The sequence below is a fragment of the Eupeodes corollae genome, chromosome 3 (genome assembly GCF_945859685.1).
Source record: "Eupeodes corollae chromosome 3, idEupCoro1.1, whole genome shotgun sequence".
NCBI lineage: Eukaryota > Metazoa > Arthropoda > Insecta > Diptera > Syrphidae > Eupeodes > Eupeodes corollae.
Genome location: NC_079149.1, coordinates 17,432,539 through 17,453,376, shown reverse-complemented (window position 1 = coordinate 17,453,376; position 20,838 = coordinate 17,432,539). Strand labels below are relative to the sequence as shown.

Below are 20,838 nucleotides of genomic sequence, written 5' to 3'. Positions count from 1 at the left end.
CTTCTACAAATCTTACAATTTTCTCCAACTTGGTTTTAAATAATCTAAAAAAAGGATTTCAAGTCGATGTCATACATACGGATTTTGCCAAAGCATTTGACAGAGTTCACCATAAAATTTTGATTCATAAACTGGAAAAACTAGGTATACATTCTAACTTGTTAAATTGGTTGAGTTCATATCTTACAGGACGCATTCAATATGTCCGTATTGATTCGATCATCTCAAGTCCAATAGATGTTTCCTCGGGTGTTCCCCAAGGTAGCCATCTTGAACCACTTTTGTTTCTTATATTCATAAATGATCTTCCTGATTTTCTCTTACATTCCTTTTCCATAATGTTTGCCGATGATCTCAAATTTCTGAGATGCATTAAGGATCCGGTAGACTGTGTGCTTCTTCAAAAAGATCTCCAAAGCTTATCAACTTGGAGTAAAATCAACAAATTAAACCTCAACATCTCTAAATGTCAATGTTTTTCATTTTCCCGCCGATCTTCTCCTTTTGTATATGATTATCATATTGAGAACAAAGTTCTCGATAGAGTCTCAACCAAAAAAGATCTGGGAGTGATTTTTGACTCTAAATTCAGCTTCAGTAATCATTTAGAATTTATAGTTAACAAGGCCAACTCTATGCTTGGATTTGTTGTCCGCAACTCTAAAGGTCTAACTGACCCCTATACCTTAAAAACGCTTTACATTGCTTATGTTAGATCAGTTCTGGAGTAATGCTGCGTGGTATGGAATCCGTTTTACAAAACTCATTCTGTTAGAATTGAAAAAATTCAAAGAAAATTTCCAATAATAGTTATTTATAAACTAAGATGGAACGCTGATGTTATGCCACCTTATAATACTCGGTGTCAACTTTTTGGCATTCAGACCTTAGAAAATCGCCGCAAAATATAATCTATAATGTTCATTAAAGATATTTTATCCTATCATATTGACTGTACGTTTTTATTGTCTCTTATAAATTTACATGCTCCAACTCGAGTGCTTAGAAATCGTTGTTTATTCCATGAGGTATTTCATAGAGTAAATTATGCTGTTAACGAGCCAATATCTCGCTGTGTCAGAGAAATTAACCAAATATCTGATTTTATTGATTTTAATTTTCATTTGAGTAGAGATGCATTTAAAAATATGCTCAGCTTATTCTTTCTGGTTAATTGACTAAAATTTATGTTAAGACAAATTTTGTATTTCTATAGTCTGTAAGAGTTATTATAATCTCTAATTGATGATAAATAAATAAATAAATATTCTTTAACAATTGGTTTTGTCTTCTTTTTTTAAGATTCCGTCAGAGGCTTCTTTTGGACCAAAGAAGTTCAGCTCTTGATACAGCAGTTTATTGGACAGAATACGTTCTTAGATATAATGGAGCTTATCATTTGCAATCACCTGCTCGAAATTTGAGGTGAGTCTTAAAATTAAAAATGTCTTCTTACTATAATAATACTATACTATATTATGATATTTTTCAGCTCAATCCAATATTATCTTTTGGATGTATTTGCCTTGTATTTTGCAGTCTTCGCCTTATCAATTTACATCTTGAAACGCATCCTTCGGTCAGATGTGATAATATCCTTAACAAACAAAGAAAAGAAACTTTAAGAAAAGATAAAACTTAAAACTTAATATATCCCAAAAACATCACACGCTGTATTAAGAAAACAAAAAAAATCGTAAACAAATTGTACAATATTTTACTCCCCTCTCTGCGTGATAATTTTTATCATCTCAATTTTTTGGGCTTAAGAAATTTATTTTTTTTATTTATTGTTGTATTATAAAAAGAAAATTATACGATTTGTTTCCATTTGTCGTGGTAAAAATAAAAGATTCCCTGTTTATCCACTTTTTGGCATCAAATTTAAATATGATTAAAATTGTATTCTCAATCTGTATATATGTATTAATTATTAATAATTATTAATTTTAGTTTTAGTTTTATAAATATGGTTAATTTGATAAACATTTATAACATACAAAACAAAACAAAAATTGTATTTCGTTTCATGTTAAAACTTTAAACAAAAAAGACCAAAGGTAAATAATTTCGAATTTGATAATAGACAATAATAATATAAAATAATTCCAATGATAAATTTATTATTCTTATGATTATGATTTATGTTTTGGTTATTGCAAATTTATTGTAAAAATATTATTTTATATTTAAGATTTAAAAAAAAAAACAAGTATTGTCATCACTTTCTTAAACAAAATTTAAATAAAAGAAAATATAGAAAATGTTTTTAGTTATTAAAATAGAAATACGCACCATATAATTTCACAATCATTTTTATTTAGCCTAATTTTAATTGAAAACAAAACTTTGTGATTTTTATGTTTGTAATTTGTTATTGAATGAAATAAATATTTAAAAAGAAATCAAGATTTTTTACTTTTAAATTGTTCTAATTATTTTAAGACTTTAAAAGTATGAAGGGATGGGGTCAAAGTTGATTGTTGACTTTTTTCAAAGGTTAGTCGATTTTTTTCTTTGTCCAATTGTTACTTATTTAAGAAATTGTAGGAAAACGATTGAACGAATTATAAAGCAAGTAGTACGTAATCTAGAAAATTGCCCACATAATGCCTTGAGCAATATCCTCTAAATGGTTTTCTGCGGAACAGTTGGTTTGTGTGGAAGAGTCACGTATAAACTAGCGTAACCGTGCGAGAACTTCTAAAGTTCAAACATGTAATAAATGTCTCAAGCTGAATCCACACACAATTCACTTCTTTTTGGAGTTTGTAAAGTTAATGTTTTTCAAGAAAATAGGTGAACATTCGTTTGGAATAATAGATAAAGATAATAATAATTTAAGAAGATTGAAACAACTCCTAATTAGGACTTAGGAAGCTTTTAATACATGTAATATTTACTTACAATAACAAAAGTTTACATTGATAAAAATCCTAACAACTAGAAATTCTTTCGTGTGAATTTAATTTTAAAATATTATGGAAAATATTATTATATAGAACCTGATTTTGAAATCCTGGTAATTTTTTAATCGAGGTTATTTTTAAACCGTTATTTTGTATCCAGGTTTTTTTTTAAACCTGGTTTTAACCCCGTTTAATTTTAACGCAACTTTTTATTTTCGTTTCTAAATTAGGGTTCTTGTCTTTCGGATCTTGAATTTTAACGGCAGATTAGATTTAGGTTGTTTTTTATTTTGATAACGTTAATTACAATTTTGTATAAAGTTAACCAACAAAAAAACCAAAAAGCATAGCTTTACTGCCGTCTGCCTAGTTGACAAATCATAAAAAAGATAACATAGCTCTATAATATATTTATAAACTTTCATTTATAATTCTACTTCTATAGAGAAGAGCTAGCCTGCATAATTGATACGAGTATAATTTTGATTTTGCGTCAGTATTTCGCTACCAAAAGCATTCCTTCTTATTTCTTTAAGAACTGGACATATTCCAACAAAGTGTAAAACATCCTCCCTTTCCTTTAAATTGCACAATGAGCATATAATAAGTAAGGTTAGTCATTTCTATGAGGTATAAAATTGAGCTGCATAACTTAACCTCACAATTTAACCATCATTCATTGAAATTTAAACAATGCTATTATCGTCCCTAAAATAATTGCACTCTTCCAAGTTGTGATTTAGTTGACAGTAGTGCTGCCTGTATATGTTGTTTTATGTCCACTGCGGAAATGAGCTGGTATAAAGAAGCTTTTAAATCATCCTGGTTATTACACAAAAGGTTAAGTTCCATTCCACATAATCTTGCCAAATTTATCCAATCAGCACACCAACTTGTTTTGGTTCGTATTACTTGAAGCGCTACTATCTTTGGAAGCCTATTATTGCTCATCTTCATAACTCTCAAGACGTAATCGACTTTCATTTTAAGGGTTCATATAAATATAGGTGATAATCCTGATTCCAGCATCATAACATAGTTGGGTGTATTTTATGGCAGTCTAAAAATTCGCTTAATATAGTATCGGAGAAGTTTCTCAACTGTTTCGTATTGTTTCGTTTCCAAGTTTGTGCCGCGTAAAACATGACAGACTCAGATACCGCTTTAAATATCTTGAACTTTTGCTGCTATATGCTATACTTTTGTTAGAAAAACATCTTTTCCATGTTGGACTAATTGCACCTTTAGCCTTAACTAGTTTCTCTTTTAGATGAATTTCCATCCTCAAATTGTTTGTTAAGTGAACTCCAAGGTATTTGAATTCCGCGACAACTTCAATGACCTCTCCATTATAAAACCATTTTTCTTTCGCTGAATTGCGGCCTCCTCCCTGTTTAAAAATCAAAATTTTCGACCTATTAAGATTCACCATCAAACTCCAAAGCTGACAATATTGATACCGGCGGTTTATCATTAACTGCAATGATTCAGGTGATGCTGCCAAAAGAACAATGTCGTCCGCAAAGAGCAATGCTTTTATTATTTGTCGGGCGAAGTCTATGCCGAAGTCTGATCTGATCTTCAATAAACAAGTCGAACAGACTCGGACTCAATGTGCAGCCTTGTCTGACTCCCGATTGTGTTTTAAACCCTTTCGACAACTCTTCTCTATTCCATACCTTAGCAATTGTATCGGCATATAGATTCTGAATAACTCTCCCGAACTTCGATGACATTCCGTTTCTATACAGCTTGTAGATAACGCATCTCTATCGAGTTTCTTGTCCTTATTGAGGAATGATTCTCCGATACTTTTAAGGATACAAATGTGATCAATCGTAAAATAACCTGTCCTAAACACCTGCTTGAAGCTTCTTTAAGAGCTTTTTGTCTTCTATCTATTTATTAAAACATTTTTGCAAGACCAGCGTGAATATTTTATATGAAGCATTTAGAAAGGATGCTCCTCTATAATTAGACACCTAGGCCAAGCTCCCTTTCTTATGAATCCGGAAAATGATGGACCCCTTGAATTCTAGTGGTATCATTCCTGTTTTCATGAAATTGTTATATATAGTTGTCAGTCGATTGATTAGCTCTGTTTTTTTAGTTCCAGCTTCTCTTTTTTCAATTTGTAGTTTTTTTCGTTTAGTTCAGAATCTCTTTTTTTGTATTTTAAAATTCCTTTTAAATTTATATTAATCTCCTTCAGAGCATCGGTGGAATTGCTTTGGTAACTTATTTGATGCTCAACTTGCTTCTCGAGGAGCGACTGTCTTTTTTTTTGGTGTTTTTCGTGGATGTGGTAGGTTTACCTTTTGGCTAATGTTGTCGTTTGTCTGCGTTTCAGCAATAACCTCAAACATTTCCGCTTCTTCATGATCTTGACTGCAGCTCATGCTGGTGTCTTGCAACCCGAAACTAAGGGATCCATTCATCCCATCGATTGCTTCACCTAAGTCAAGCAACTCACTGACTTTCTCTTCCAGTGGAGTAAGTGGATGATGTTTCGGGGGACCACCACCAGTTCCAGACAAATTTATTTTATTTTTTCTAAGTTTGGCTTTGGTATGAACCTTAAAATCGGCCCAGACCTAATGAAACAAAAATAATATTAAAGAATTGGTCAATATTGAAAAATTCGTTACCTTTTTCCATCCCTCTGCATCACGCTGCGGTGGACCTTCAGCATTCAAATCGATTGACAGATTGGTCCATAAATGCCTTGATTTCTGTCTTACTCCTGGTGTTTTTAAATAACCCTTGGACAAGTCTGGGTGCTGGGTCATATAATTGACCATTATTTCAAATTGCGACACTTTAGTGTTTCGAATTTTAGATGATGCCCTGAAACAAAAAACATATAAATTATACATACATATTACTATGTTTATGAAATATTTGAGAATTATTAATTTATAACTTTTATTTACTTACATTCTGAAAAAAAAACTTCCTCGATCGACCTTTTCGCAAGCACATTTGATGTAGAACGGTTATTTCCGAATTCGCAAGATTTTGACATTAACTTTAGCCGAACGTAGTACCAAATTTGTTCTAAAACAAAAAACGACTTGGCAGTACTAGAGCTGTTCGAGTTTCGTTTTCAGAACTTGCTTATAGAATTACAGAGTTGCGATTTTGCGAATTCGAACAATTTTACTTTAGAATCGAGTTCCGTAGTAAGGCCCCAGGTTCCAAAACTCCTTTCCGCTTTTCCAAGACGCTAATCTCTTGGATTCAGCTTCGAAGAATGCTGCCTAGCTTAAGCTTACATATTGCCTTGAAAGATCTATTAGCCAACAAATATTGATTTTTGAAGTAGCCATCAATTGAATATATGTATGCTCTAAGGCAGCTAAACGATAATTCCCATGCCTTTGTACAGTCTACATTAAACCATGGCTCTATGAAGTTTTCCCGAGCTTTGTTAGCAGCTACAATTGGATACGACTCCTTGATTATTTTATTCAGTTTGGACTTTAGAGCTTCTCTGGAAATCAGTCCGAACGTTATGATCATTGAAAAGTGGTCTGAATACGGTACAGTCTCTATTTTCTTGTCATTCCATTCGTTGCCTACGAGACTATAGTCTATCACAGAGCTTCCCTGACCACTGACAAAAGTTAATTGGCTTTCCATAACTGACAAGCTTGTAACATTTTGTATTTAACGGCAGCGATCTCAAAAACTCAATGCTGTGTCCTGTCGTTAAAGCGTAACCCATCGCAGATGTCACTATCCATGAGTGGCATTTCCATGCATAAAACTAATCAACTTACAGTTCTCTGTATATGTATCAAAGATCAACTCTTATGGAATGATGATATATTCGACTTTGCCAAAAATGCTGCTAGGTGCTTAGAATATCTCTGAGGGCGCAAGAAATTTGTCACCCCTTCTGATCTGGTTGTAATTTACGAAACCTTTAATTTTCCAAAGCTTGAATATAACTTGAATATTTGGTGCTATACTATAACCGAAAAATGTACATCCCTTGAACATCCCTCAATATTTCATGCCTTTCGTTGTTTTACCGATATTTTTACAAATATTGTTCTATCAACTTACTCAGTTGTATTCCATTCATCAAACAATACACCGTAATACTCGCACTTCCAGTAGTGCTCATGATTTTACCCTTGAGCTCAATTTCTGACGTAAAATCAAGTATAGATATTCTTTTATTAACCGCACATCGAGAATGTAGAATGTATTTCCCTCCCATTTTGAAGTCCAAAACTATAATACCAATGTGCACAGTTATTTTCTCTTGAATCCGTTCATGTTTTCCTAACGCTAGCACTGTATTTAAATAAATAAACAAATAAAGGGAATTAATAATATTTAATATTTTGTAAAGTAGTCTATTTTGCAAAGCCAGGTTATTTTTAACCAAGGCACACCTGTTTAAAGAGTTTAAACAGGTTTTGAGTCTACATACATAATCTTTTATTCGAATATCGTTATGTGAATTTAATTTCACTCAGCTAAACTTACATCTTACAGCCTTATCGGGAATTCCCTGGGGAATATTTTTCCCTACGGATTTTTACCCTTCCCGGGAGAAAGTTCCTACTATCGGGAACTCCTCACGGAATTCTTTTTCTTGGAAACAAATTTTGCCAACATGAAAATAATAAATTTATTTTCGATCACAGTTTTGTAATGATTTAACAGTCAGTTCTTAGTGAAAAAAAAATTGTTTATTTTCGTCCAATTTGTATTATTAAACGATGAAATAAAACGAGAACAACGAAGTTTTTGCTGAGCAAACGTTTTTGGAACTCGAGCTTTGCTTTAACTTCCTGCATTCTCATCACTTCCATTTCATGGTTATGCCTTGAGATTTCATAAAACATCTTCTTCTGAAACTCACTATTTTTGTCATTGGACCTCTATATTTTCTTGAAATGGTATTAAATTTCTTTTTGGTGTCGCTTCATAGCCTCAACTGCCTCATCAACCTTATGCCTTTTTGTGGTTTTTTTGTAGGACGAGGAGTTGAAGTAAGGCACAAATTTGTACTATCGTTTCCTCCAACGCACTTAATTTATACTTCTTGTTTAAGCCTCCACCGGTTGCTTTAATTGTCTTTTGTTTTCAGACATTTTCTTCCTTACGTACTTTTTTTTATCAAGCCATTCCTTAAATTATTTTTTTTTTTTTAAGAAAAAAATAATGTTTTCCAACTTATCACCTACTTTTTTCCATTCAGAAATAGATTTTGTTGGTGTGCCCAAACTGTTAAGTTCTTTTTCTACTTCTTTCCAAAATGTTGATACTTCTTCCTTAGACCGATTTGTTCTGAAACCAGCAATATCTCGTTTTTTTTCATAAAACAAATTAAAACGTGAACTTGGTGAGTATTTGTTGAATTCAACCTAAAAAAGATAAATATGTATTAATATTGTCATTATTATTTTTTTGAGAATTGCTTACATTGTTTTCTCAGCTTTCAATTACGACAACTAAATGACGGGGAAATATTCAGAGAGAAAAACACAAGATTTTCCCATAAAAAAAGTTGCCGATAAGTAGTTTTCCATAGGAATTTTTTCCCAATTTCGAAAAATTCCTGTTAACAATTTTTTGAATATGGGAACAAATCCATGGGAAAAGAAGTTCCCGATAACCCCAATAAAGTTAGAGGAACCCTAGGATTGATACTTTGTTTTTTTTTGTAAGCCTTTTAAAGTTATAAATATATTGAATTTATAAAACTTTGAATGACAAATTCATCTATCACTTGTGACTATCACCTTCGGTCCAATTCTCCGACGGGGCCCAAAATCAAGCCTCTTGTATTTGAAAATGAATTTCTGAAATCACCTTCGAAAATTCCCATTTTAATAACTACCTTCAGTTGTGATCATTGTTTTTTTTTTAAATAAACAGGACAAAGATGTGTGGTTGTATTTGGCATTTTTTCTAAATAATATATTTAATAAATTAAATTTATTTTGTGTATAATATTGCAATCTATAAATAACAAAGATATCTTCTTCGCAATATCTCATAATATAGTTTTTTTTTATCTATCCAAGTTTTATTTTGCAAATACAATTAATTTTTTCTTTGATATTATATTTTTGTATAAATCTAAAATAAGTTCTACAATAATTGATCAAAAGTTTTTTGTTTTTTCTGTTTTTGTTTATAATATTTAAATATTTTGTCTTAAAAATTACAAAATGGTAACATTATACGCAAGAAACTTGCTGGAGAGAGAGACATTTGTTTTATTTGATTTTTATATGCTTTAATTTTTATGTCTGAGTATCAAAATAAATATTTTTTTAATTATATTTTTCTTGCATTTAAATACTGTTTAGTAAAAATGTTTACTTTATTTTTGTTTTTTGATTTACTTAAACTTTCTTTGAAAAATTGTGCGTGTTTTCATTGATTTAAGTTATTGTAAATTTATTTTATAGATTTTTGTTGTATTTTAAATATATTTATTAATTTATGTTTAACTACAGATTTAAATGTTGTCAATCTTAAATTTTTTTAATTTACGAATAAATACTTAATTTTCTATTTAAACTTTTCATTTTTTCTTGAAGAATGAAAATATATTTGGTTTGAGTAAATATTTTATAATATCCTTTGTGCTGAGTCAAGACAAACACATGTTTATTTTTTTTAATTTTAATTTTGCATTAAATATTCATAAATTTATATAAATCTCTGCTATAACAAATTCACAAAACCAAATGCGGTTTGTACGAAATTAACAATTTTCTAACACTTCTACATGGAGCCGTTCTGTCATTAAATTTAGAGTAACATGAAAACATTTTTTAAATATTTGTTTATAATTTTTTTTCTTGTTTATGAAACAATTGTAAATATGCAAATATAAAATTTAGAATAAAAACGGTTTGTCAGAATAATATTTTGCTTAAAAAGATAATCAATAACAAACTTATTTTATTTTTGAGTTATATAACTTGAACAAACAATAAATACGAATAAAAACAAACTTAGGAGCTTTGAAATACTAATTCTCGTTTCTCACGTAAATACTCTTGAAGTTTTACAGGAATTTGTAACTCTTGTATATCATCGATCGGTACGTGTCGTTGTATTACACTGCGGCAAAGATCTTGTAATTTCATTATGCTTATGTACCTACTTAAAGGATGTTTCAGAACAACGGCATGTGGCGGTTGTAATTCATTGGAAACTCGAACATAACACACAAAATGATCTTTTGTGCAACGATGCAGGATGTCTTCGATCATCTCGACAATGGAGGGGTATTTCAATTCCTCAAAGTGCCAGTAATTGGAGCGATATTCAAGTCTGTAGTGTAGTGTACAATTGAGAATTCGGAAGCTTAATGTGTACCAGTAAGTGGATGGTCCTTCGGTTTCCGAGTCACGAACCAGAAACGATCCAATTGGCTTGTCTTTAAGCTGTCGCTGGGCATCACGGCGCGAAATCTCTCCCCAATACCAAACTTGCCTATGTTTAAAAATAATTATTAAATTTTGTATGATGCATTGATGCTACTAACAATAAAAATATGGTATTTATAAATCATGATGATGAAATAGATTGAAGTAAGGAGTGTAGGATTAGTTACGAGTCTCAACTTTTTTAGCTGTATGAAAAGTTCCGGTGGGTGTTGCCTTTGGTTTGACAGTTAAGAATGCCAAACAGTGTTAACATTTCTACAACTCATTATGAACTGTTGAACGCTAGAATAACGGTTCCCAATTATGGAAAATTACAAAGATCTGTTCGCTTAATTTATAAAGCACTTCGCCCAAAGAATTGTATTGAGTGATGACGTTGATTTCTGGCTAAATGGCTCTGTCTACAAGTATAATTGGCACTCAAGGGGCGAAGACAATAGTCGAGCGATTAACAATTGTTGTTACATCCATTAAAATTGACTTTTTGATAAGGTTTACACGCTGAAGGCATCATCAGTCTTTATCTTTTTAGAATTAAAAAAGCGCTACCGAGCCATACTCGCTTTTTTATAAATGAACCCCGGTCGACAAGGTTTTGTTCCAGGAAATTAAATTGCACATTTGCAATAGATTTTAAATTGAAACCCGACTTTAACATAGTTTTTGAGAAATTACTTTCTAACAATCGGAAAAACATTTATTGTCTTTTTGACGAAGTAGTTTTTTCAATAAAATTCGAAATCGTTTTCTATCCAAAATTCTTATCTTCAATATTCAGTTAAACTATTAATAATATTTCATAGAATTTTCAAAAAATCCTCATAAGTTCTATGATGTTACCTGATTTACATAAACTCTTAACCATTTATGCTAACACGGTTTTTAACTGAACGGTTTTTGAAATCAATCACATTTTTGTAAAAATATAAAAAATTATATTGAAAACGGGTATTTTTCAAATAAGTTACAATACAATCTTATTAAGCAGGCTGACGAACGATTGAAATCACCTCCGGTTGTATTTACACTTGTGCTCACTAAATTAAGCCACAAAACCAACGAACACGTTTTTCTCAATTTTTTTTTCCTATATCACTTTTTATCTCTTTTGTTTAACGGTTACTAACTACCGTTATCCTTGTAAGAAAAACACTTGCCAAATCAAGAAGAAAATGAATTAGTTCTTTAATCGCTTGCAGTTGTTTGTGATAACTTCGTAAGGCAAGTGCTCAAATAATTAAGCCATTTCATTTATTACAGGTAATTTCATTATTACCGTAACCAATTTTTTATTAAAATCTAATTAAATTAACTGTTAGCTTATTCTTAGTAAACTTTAACTAAAATGGGCAAAAATAAAAGCTGTACTCCATGTGAGAGAAAAATCATCTGGGAATGCTTTCAAATCCACCAAAACGTTATGAAAGTAACCCAAATCTTAGGTTTTTCTCGTGTAGTAAGAAACGCGATTCAATATTATAGAAACAAGCAAACTTTTGAGGATTCACCACGCAAAAAGCCACGTAAAACCACTCCTGCTGAGGATAGAATCATGACTAGGCTCAGCAAAACCGATCCTTTCATGACGTCAGTACAAATTAGAGCCCAAATGGAGACGGATTTCAATGTTAAAATATCCTCACAAACTGCAAGAAGACGATTGAAGGAAAACAACTTGAATGGACGCATCGCGAGTCGAAAACCAAACGTGTCAAAAAAAAAACATCAAACGAAGACTTCGTTTTGCGAGAGAACATCTTCATGAGAGCCTGCGTTTTTGGAATTTAATCGTATGGAGTGATGAATCCAAGTTTAACGTGTTTGGAAACGATGAAAGACCGTATGTCAGACGCCCTCCATTAAAAGAATTGGATCCCAAATACACAAAAAAGACGATTAAGCACGGCGGTTCATCGGTGATGGTTTGGGGCTGCTTTACCTCATCTGGGGTTGGTCCTATTATTCAGATCAATGGCAAAATGACTGGGGAAATGTATAAAGACATCCTGGACACTCATTTGAACAGGGATTATGCCGATAATTTGCCTCTCGCCTGGATATTTCAACAAGATAACGACCCTAAGCATTGCTCTAGGGTCGTAAAATCTTGGTTTGAATCGAATTCCATTAGAGTTCTGGAGTGGCCTGCTCAAAGTCATGATTTAAACCCCATAGAGAATCTATGGGGTATTATAAAAAGGTCTGTCGCGGCCCGAAAACCCATGAATAAGGCCTCTCTCTGGGAAATAATCCAACAAGAGTGGAATAAAATTACTCCTTCTCAATGCGCAGCGCTAGTCGGTACAATGTCCCAGAGATGTGCAGAAGTTATACGACAAAGAGGATTTCCAACAAAATACTAAAGGTAAAAAGTGGTTTTAAACACTATATACACGAAATCAGATGTCTTTATTGCAGATGGCTTAATTATATGTCCACTTGGGTTGGCGAAATCTTAACAGTTTTACACTAAAACTGCCCTGAATAATAAGATTATGTTGAAAAATTTGTATATTATGAATTAAAAATAATTAAATATGTATATGAACATAAAAGTTTAGTTAGTGAAGCAAATAAATACTTTATTTTGAACTAAGTCCGAATTTCAATTTGAGTGACTTAATTATATGAGCACAAGTGTAAGTTGATTTTAAGTTTTTTTAATTTGCTATAAAAAAGGTATGTGGAATAACTTTTGAAGTGTTGGCCTAAAAATGTCTACTCATAATGCATTATGTGGACTAATTATTGCAATAAGTTTGATTACTGAAAAAAATGTTGAATTTTTTGGTACACTCCATAAAAATAAAAAGTGGAATATCCTTTAACTACAAACAATTGTTGGTAACAATAATAAAAAGGCGGTCGACAAACGACATCAACTTGGTTGATCATTTTAAGTAATTAATTGTTTCTTTGGATTTTTGTAGTTTTCAAATTCTTTTAAAAATCCTCTTAGACCAATTTTTTTCTGTCACTTTTGACGGATAAAATTGGGTGTTAACTTGACTTATACAAATTTTGTTAAAATGGGCAGGTTCAGGCGATATAAGGGACTTTTAAAAGCTATGCAAATTTCTAGTATCTGCAATAAGGCATCTTTATTCGAAAGTGAAGAATACTTATTAAAAATGACAGTTGATCATGTTTTTTCATTCAACTGAAAGCTGACAATTCTATTTAATGTTTTCTGCAAAGGGTTCCTTGTAAAATTGGATAAGAAATAATTAATCGATCTTATACATAATACAGATCTTGATGGATTTGTAGCTTGCCTGAGGAATGTTTTGTAGACAATAATGTTTTTGGTAGCTTTTGTACGAAGAACTGACGGTATAAGCTCTGAACTTTAAGTGTATGACACTTGAAAAACTCACTAGTTGCTTTGGTCAAAACGTTCAAAGAATTTAGTTGACTTGATGTTTCATGTCATACTTAGCTTAATAACCTTTATTATGGTCTTTAAGCCCGATTATGTTCGCCCTTTTCATTGACGATGTCTCCCGTGATTTTCCTGGGGGTGTTAGGTTTGGAAATATACTTATTAAGGTACTACTTTATGCGGACGACCTTGTTGTTTTGTCGGACAACCCCACCACATTACAGTTACAAATTAATAGACTTAAAAACTTTTGTGATAAATGGGACCTGAATATAAACACCTCAAAATCAAAAATTATGATTTTTGAAAGCACCCGTCGAAGGAGAAACCCGCTAGAAGCATGGTCATTGGTTCGTGAACCTATAGAGGTGGTTAACCAATTTAAGTATTTAGGTGTTCTTTTTTTGTAGCAATCTAGATTTCAGGCCCCATGTTAAGGAAAAATGCTTATCGGCAAAAACTGCAATAAACCTTATATGGAACAAAATCTTCTGCAATAAGTACATAGACATCTCAGTAAAATTTAGAGTTTTTGAAGCTACTATAAACTCATGCTTATGCTATGCCAGTCAAGTTTTTGGTTACCAAGATCTTGATGAATTTGAGACAGTGCAACGCTTCTTTTTTAAACGAATATTTAAACTTCCAAACTATACACCAACTTACGCTATACATGTGGAATCAGGGATCCCTCCGATTTTTCTAAAAAATCTTAAATTAAATGCCAATTACATAATAAAAGTAATGCAAAGGTCAAATGAAAATCTTCATAAACAAATGATGGATTTGGCATTCCGAAGGAATTTATCGCCGTTTAAAGAATGGTATGAAATAGCAAATGCGCACGGATTTAATCTAAACCTTGGTACAACTTCTCTTGACAATTGGAAAGGTAGGTTTTGTGAATGTATTGCGTTGGTTGATGATTCATTGTATCTCAAGTTCTTGAATAGGGCTCGAACCTCTTCAAGCTGATTGGTCTATAAGCAACTCAATCACACTTTGTTTGTAAACAATTATTTTAATAGTAATCTTTCTGCAAATCAAATAGGTACTTTGTTTAAATCAAGAACTGAGATGCTAAATCTGAATTACAAACCTCACAGAAATGATAATTCCAGGTGTAACCTATGCAATCGAAATGAAATCGAAGATGTCAACCACTTTTTAGCCGTTTGTCCAATTCTACAAGAACTCCGAAGACTTTATTTTTCAAAAAGCTTTTTCAATCACCAGGAAGCGAAACAAATTTTAAACGGAGAGTGGGGTTGGAAGGAACTTTACAATTTTATTGATCATGCCTTAGATTACCGAAACAGTTTTTTAGAGTAATTCTAAATTTTTTAATATATGTATATTTATGTACCATTATCTAAGATGTACCGAGGAAATATATATTATAAACTTGGATATTATGCTTATTTAAATTCAATTTATTTATTCAATTGTCTACATAATCTATTTATAAACTTACTATAATCTTAAACTTTCTTTTTTTTTTTAATTCTCGATAAATGTCAATTTTCAGGCAGACGGCAAATATATTTTTTGCCATGCTAATGTTCTTATTTAATTTTTCAAATGTATTTCGAGTTTTGTTTAAATAAAGAATTTATAATAATAATTATGGTCTTTCAAAAAAATGCTAATTAGCATTTGAAATATAAATTGGTAATTTTTTATGTTTGGCTCTACGTGGATTCCATGTTGGAGTTAAATTCGGTAAACGAACTAAACTAAAAAAGTTTATGCAAACATATTTGAACCAACTCAAATTCATTGAAATACTTATAATAGAAAACTAGAACTCAGTGCCATATGTACACGAGCATTGATTGTATCAATGTACTCTAAATCTATATTTTCTTTGGTAAAACATTTGGGTAATAGGGACTATGAAAATCCTTGAATTTATTGCAAATTAGTGAAAAACTGTTGAAAGTTGAGATTTGATACTTTTTTTTTAAATACTTAGTTTATTTTATCGTTATCAAATTGTACTAATTTTATTATTATTATTATTATTAATATTAATATTATTACTGTTCAGAATCTTAAAACATCAAAAACAAAGCTTACATTTTGTACCGTTACTAAAACTTGTATTTCTCATATATGATCTTATATAGCCATCTAACGGTTTTTTTTCAACTAGCGCTTATTTCGTGAATCGTAACACTTAGCTCATGTCTAATTTGACAGATAATTAGTATCATCCTTCCGCTGAACGAATATGATTGTGTATAGGCTTGAATAACGCTGGGAAATATTGCCTTCTACCGACTTAGAGAACATGCCGAATTTGCCAAAAAATCAATTGATCTTGCCAGATATGTAAACAACCAAAATTGTCGCATTTGGAGCACAGAAAACCCGCACGCATACATTGAAAAGCCAATACACCCAAAACGAGTAACTGTTAGATGTGGATTTTGGTCAAGAGGTAAAGGGTGATTTTTTTGAGGTTAGGATTTTCATGCATTAGTATTTGACAGATCACGCGGGATTGGTGGTGTCAAAGAAAAAGATAAAAAGATGCTCAGTATGCTTTGACATTTTATCATGAATAGACTTACTAACGAGCAACGCTTGCAAATCATTGAATTTTATTACCAAAATCAGTGTTCGGTTCGAAATGTGTTTCGCGATTTACGTCCGATTTATGGTCTACATAATCGACCAAGTGATAAAACAATTAATGCGATTGTGACCAAGTTTCGCACTCAGTTTACTTTATTGGACATTAAACCAACCACACGAATGCGTACAGTGCGTACAGAAGAGAATATTGCGTCTGTTTCTGAGTGTTGCTGAAGACCGTGAAATGTCGATTCGTCGCCGTTCGCAGCAATTGGGTTTGTGTTATTCGACCACATGGAAGATTTTACGCAAAGATCTTGGTGTAAAACCGTATAAAATACAGCTCGTGCAAGAACTGAAGCCGAACGATCTGCCACAACGTCGAATTTTCAGTGAATGGGCCCTAGAAAAGTTGGCAGAAAATCCGCTTTTTATCGACAAATTTTGTTCAGCGATGAGGCTCATTTCTGGTTGACGTAAATAAGCAAAATTGCCGCATTTGGAGTGAAGAGCAACCAGAAGCCGTTCAAGAACTGCCCATGCATCCCGAAAAATGCACTGTTTGGTGTGGTTTGTACGCTGGTGGAATCATTGGACCGTATTTTTTCAAAGATGCTGTTGGACGCAACGTTACGGTGAATGGCGATCGCTATCGTTCAATGCTAACAAACTTTTTGTTGCCAAAAATGGAAGAACTGAACTTGGTTGACATGTGGTTTCAACAAGATGGCGCTACATGCCACACAGCTCGCGATTCTATGGCCATTTTGAGGGAAAACTTCGGAGAACAATTCATCTCAAGGAATGGACCGGTAAGTTGGCCACCAAGATCATGCGATTTGTCGCCTTTAGACTATTTTTTGTGGGGCTACGTCAAGTCTAAAGTCTACACAAATAAGCCAGCAACTATTCCAGCTTTGGAAGACAACATTTCCGAAGAAATTCGGGCTATTCCGGCCGAAATGCTCGAAAAAGCTACCCAAAATTGGACTTTCCGAATGAACCACCTAAGACGCAGCCGCGGTTAACATTTAAATGAAATTATCTTCAAAAAGTAAATGTCATGGACCAATCTAACGTTTCAAATAAAGAATCGATGAGATTTTGCAAATTTTATGCGTTTTTTTTTTTAAAGTTTTCAAGCTTTTAAAAAATCATCGTTTATAATTGGTCTATTTTTCATAACCGGACACTGTCTAATAGGAAAGCACGCCACGAGACGTAGTGTATTCTTAAATGACTTTTGCAGAAGCTGTATGAACGAGGAAGAGGAGGAAACGGTTCTTCATCTTCTCTGCACATGCCCTGCTCTAGCTCGAAAACGCAAGAATTACCTATGAGAATTCTTCTTTAACGATCTAAATCATATCAGCATAATCAGCCTCTCACGTTTCGTAAGGGACTCAAACTGGTTCCATTGAGCTTAGGAGGAAGATTCATGTGGTATCACAATGGGCCGTTAAACTGGCCTAAGTGTGTCCGTTTCCATCTAACCTAACCTAACCTAAACTCTAAGCTAATTGATTATTTTATAGTACTTTTTTCTTACTTATTCAAAATTATTTTATTTTTGATGAACTTTCGACTGAAGTACCCATACTCTTGTCATGCAATCTTAAACAAGCTAACAAATAAGTATCCTTACATCTCCCACAACGCTCAAGCGCCAGACATTGTTGTTCCTATGCAATATACAGTAAAACCTACATAAGTACCTTTCGCTTAATTGCCTTAACCGCATAAGGAGTTTTTATTTAAAAAAAAACAACATTCTAAGAATTTGTGCATATAAAATTAAACTAGTTTCCCGACCTTGTTAAACAACATTTTTTTTGAGTACATGATTAAAAGTTAATGAAAAAATAAATTAACTTATTTTCTTTTAGATCTTTCTTTCTAAATTAAAATCTACTACAATGGTTGAAAAAATTGATGTTTCTCTAAGTGACGAGCAAAAGTCGTTAAATTTGTTCGACTATTTAAAAAAATTGTTCAAAAGTAAGAGAACATTAACATTTTTTTTTATTTTTCTTATTTATAATAAGATTTTTAAAAAAGGAATATATTTTACGAACAAAATAATAATTAATAAAAAAATTAATAAATAAAAAAAAATAAATGGAAAAAAGTAATTAGGTCCGACGAGACGAAGGCCAATAGAATAGGAACTGATGTAAGAGCTTTTTATTAGTCACGTCCTTTAGAAGGACTTCAACAACATAAAGTTCAGAAGACAGTGAAACATGGAAGAGGCTCGGTAATGGCTTGGGGCTGTTTCTCGTGAAACAGCGATGGTATCATGAACAAACAAAATTATTTGGATATTTTGAAGACAAATTTCCAACCTTTTACTGCTTCAATGGGACACAATGTGTGAAATAATTTTTCAGCAGGACGGATACCCCAAACACACTTCGAAAATTGTCACAGAATGGTTGAGAAATCAACAGTTTTATGACGATGACGTGGCCAACACATAGCCCTGACCTCAAGGGAAAATTAAAAATTTGTGGTCAATTACTAAACGACGGCTGGGGCAGTACCAAAATCTACCATAGAATATTCAGGAGCTTTGGAAACGATTGGAGTTGGAATGGAGTCATATTCCAGAATAATTTCTTCATAATTTGGTGGAAAGTATGCCTAATCGTTGCTCACAAGTAATAAAAAATAAGGGACTATGGACTTAATAATAAAAGAACAAACAATTTTTGAAACGTGCATAATTGGACAAGTCGAAAAATTAATTAAATAATTTTTGTTTTGTAAAATATGAAAAAAAAAATATTGTAAATAATAAGATTCATAATCTTAATAAAAAAAATTAAAAATATTTGAATTTTATTTCAAGCGCTTAGTTTTGGTAAATTATACAAATAATTGAAAACATTTGACCATTTTTTCTCGTCACTGTAAGTACCTTTTTGCACTTAGAGGGTTTTTTATAACTTATCCGGGTTTTACTGTATTTTAACTGTGTAATCTCTTTGAAATTTTCCAATGTTTTGATTTCATAACAGAAACTGGAACCAATAATTTTTAAAAGGTGACTCAAAAGTCTAAGAGCAATTTCATTTGTTCGAAGTGGATTTGATAAAACACCTCCTGAAGATCACAACATGAGCATTGAATATATTGGATTTAATATTATAAATAGGAATAAGGGATGTATGTTTTATTATACTACATAGCTACTATTATTAATATTTATTTATATATTTCTCAGAACTGGATTTCGATAAACCAACAAAGTATGTGACTCACCTTATAAAGGTGACTTTAATTAAAAGATCTTACCCAAGCATTTCCGAACAAGCTGTGTACATCACCAAATTCTGTCGCCACTTCTTTTTCACAAACTTCCGATAATGATGTGTGAATGGAATCATTTCGGGTGGATCCGGATTATATGCCGATAGTGGCAACAAATCGTTGGGATAGCAAACTATTCCCTCGACGACATCGTTGAAATTCGAATTGGAAGATATCGATGTATCGGGTTGGGATTTCTTTTGGCGCATTGAGAAATTAATTCCTATGCGTTTCTTGAATCTCTGGAAAACATTTTTACGTTCGTCTTTGCGTTTGCTGCGATCCTTTCCAGAATTGGTCGAATTGTTGATGCTATCCTCTACCGAAGATTCTTGACTGGATGTTAGTGTTGAAGTTGCTGCTGATGCTGGAGTCGAGGCAGATGCACCACCACCAGCAGCATTGGCAGTAGCAGCATCTTCATCTCGACTTTGTTGCTTTTGTAATGTTGAATTCGATGTTGTGGTGGACGTTGATGATTTTCTACGACGGGACAATGAATGGAACCAATTTCGTTTTTCATTTTTATGATTGGGATTCTCTGTGGACTCATTAGTCATGTTTCCAATTAAACTAACACAAAATTACAACCTAATATTTAATAATTAAAATAAAATTGCACAAGCCAACACAACGAGGCCTTCAAATAAGACACATTGCACTTTTTCTTTTTGATTGAATTGAATATGAGATATTTCTAAATTCTAATTTATTTTTCTCTTGATCTTTGATGATGCAAATAAAATATATTTTCCTTTCTACTTTTTTCTCTTCTTTTGACAAACGATTGATACAAAAGAAAATATTATTATTTTCAAAACAGAAAGTTGGGGTAGAGATGGATGGGGATTATGTACTAAGTTGTTGATGTCGTCAGAGTTCTGTAATTGTTGTTGTTTTTGAGTGGAAAAGAAAGAGAGAGAGGTTTGTGTGGTTTTCTTTCTGGCTTATTGGGATTTCTTGTCGTGACGTCATGATATACGAAAATGGCGATAAGGTGCTTTTGAATGTGCCCAGGTGTTTTGAGAAGTGTCAAAAAATAAAGCGAATTGAAAAAAGTATAGATTGGAGCGTGTTCAATAATTATTGAAAGGGTTTTCTTCCTTTTGAGATATAAGGAACATTACACAGGAGATGAACGCAATTGCTTATCCCATCTTTGACCAAACGCAATAGAAGAGCGGTAATATCCCGTTCTTAATGAAATAGGATATAATATAGGAATAAA

At 32.2% G+C, this 20,838-nt stretch overlaps 3 protein-coding genes across 5 annotated transcripts in view; 1 reads left to right on the top strand and 2 right to left on the bottom strand.

Moving 5' to 3' along the window:
- The window catches only part of LOC129951904 (UDP-glucosyltransferase 2), a 74,775-nt gene extending 73,145 nt beyond the window's left edge, over positions 1 to 1,630 (top strand). For both annotated transcript variants that reach the window (XM_056064262.1, XM_056064261.1), the window contains exons 6-7: positions 1,303 to 1,425; positions 1,493 to 1,630. In XM_056064262.1, coding sequence (XP_055920237.1) covers positions 1,303 to 1,425; positions 1,493 to 1,625 — 256 coding nt within the window. In that variant the 3' untranslated portion in view covers positions 1,626 to 1,630. The remainder of the gene's footprint in view (positions 1 to 1,302; positions 1,426 to 1,492) is intronic.
- Positions 1,631 to 5,024: 3,394 nt separating this feature from the next.
- On the bottom strand, positions 5,025 to 6,078 carry LOC129952105 (uncharacterized). Of its 2 annotated transcripts, XM_056064542.1 has the most exons (3): positions 5,847 to 6,078; positions 5,558 to 5,756; positions 5,025 to 5,503 (listed from the first exon to the last, which is right to left on the bottom strand). In XM_056064542.1, coding segments are annotated over exons 1-3 (546 nt in total). In that variant the 5' UTR covers positions 5,849 to 6,078; the 3' UTR covers positions 5,025 to 5,158. The 2 variants fall into 2 exon arrangements, with proteins under 2 accessions (XP_055920517.1, XP_055920516.1); XM_056064541.1 differs by having other exon boundaries at positions 5,558 to 6,078.
- Positions 6,079 to 8,861: 2,783 nt separating this feature from the next.
- LOC129951765 (cytokine-inducible SH2-containing protein) lies at positions 8,862 to 20,442 on the bottom strand. The gene is made up of 2 exons (XM_056064086.1): positions 19,596 to 20,442; positions 8,862 to 10,382 (listed from the first exon to the last, which is right to left on the bottom strand). Exons 1-2 carry the CDS (start codon positions 20,168 to 20,170, stop codon positions 9,899 to 9,901), a joined length of 1,059 nt encoding a protein of 352 aa, XP_055920061.1. The 5' UTR covers positions 20,171 to 20,442; the 3' UTR covers positions 8,862 to 9,898.
- Between the last annotated feature and the right edge of the window lie 396 nt (positions 20,443 to 20,838).

What these genes read in the sequence shown, in the direction of transcription:
- LOC129952105 (XM_056064541.1), bottom strand. Translation starts at nt 5,785, where the DNA reads ATGTATAATTTATATGTTTTTTGTTTCAGGGCATCATCTAAAATTCGA. An exon ending in ATGCAGAGGGATGGAAAAAG is followed by an intron (nt 5,504 to 5,557) that starts GTAACGAATTTT and finishes TTGTTTCATTAG; the next exon opens with GTCTGGGCCGATTTTAAGGT.
- LOC129951765 (XM_056064086.1), bottom strand. Translation starts at nt 20,170, where the DNA reads ATGACTAATGAGTCCACAGAGAATCCCAATCATAAAAATGAAAAACGA. An exon ending in GCTTGTTCGGAAATGCTTGG is followed by an intron (nt 10,383 to 19,595) that starts GTAAGATCTTTT and finishes TTTTAAACATAG; the next exon opens with GCAAGTTTGGTATTGGGGAG.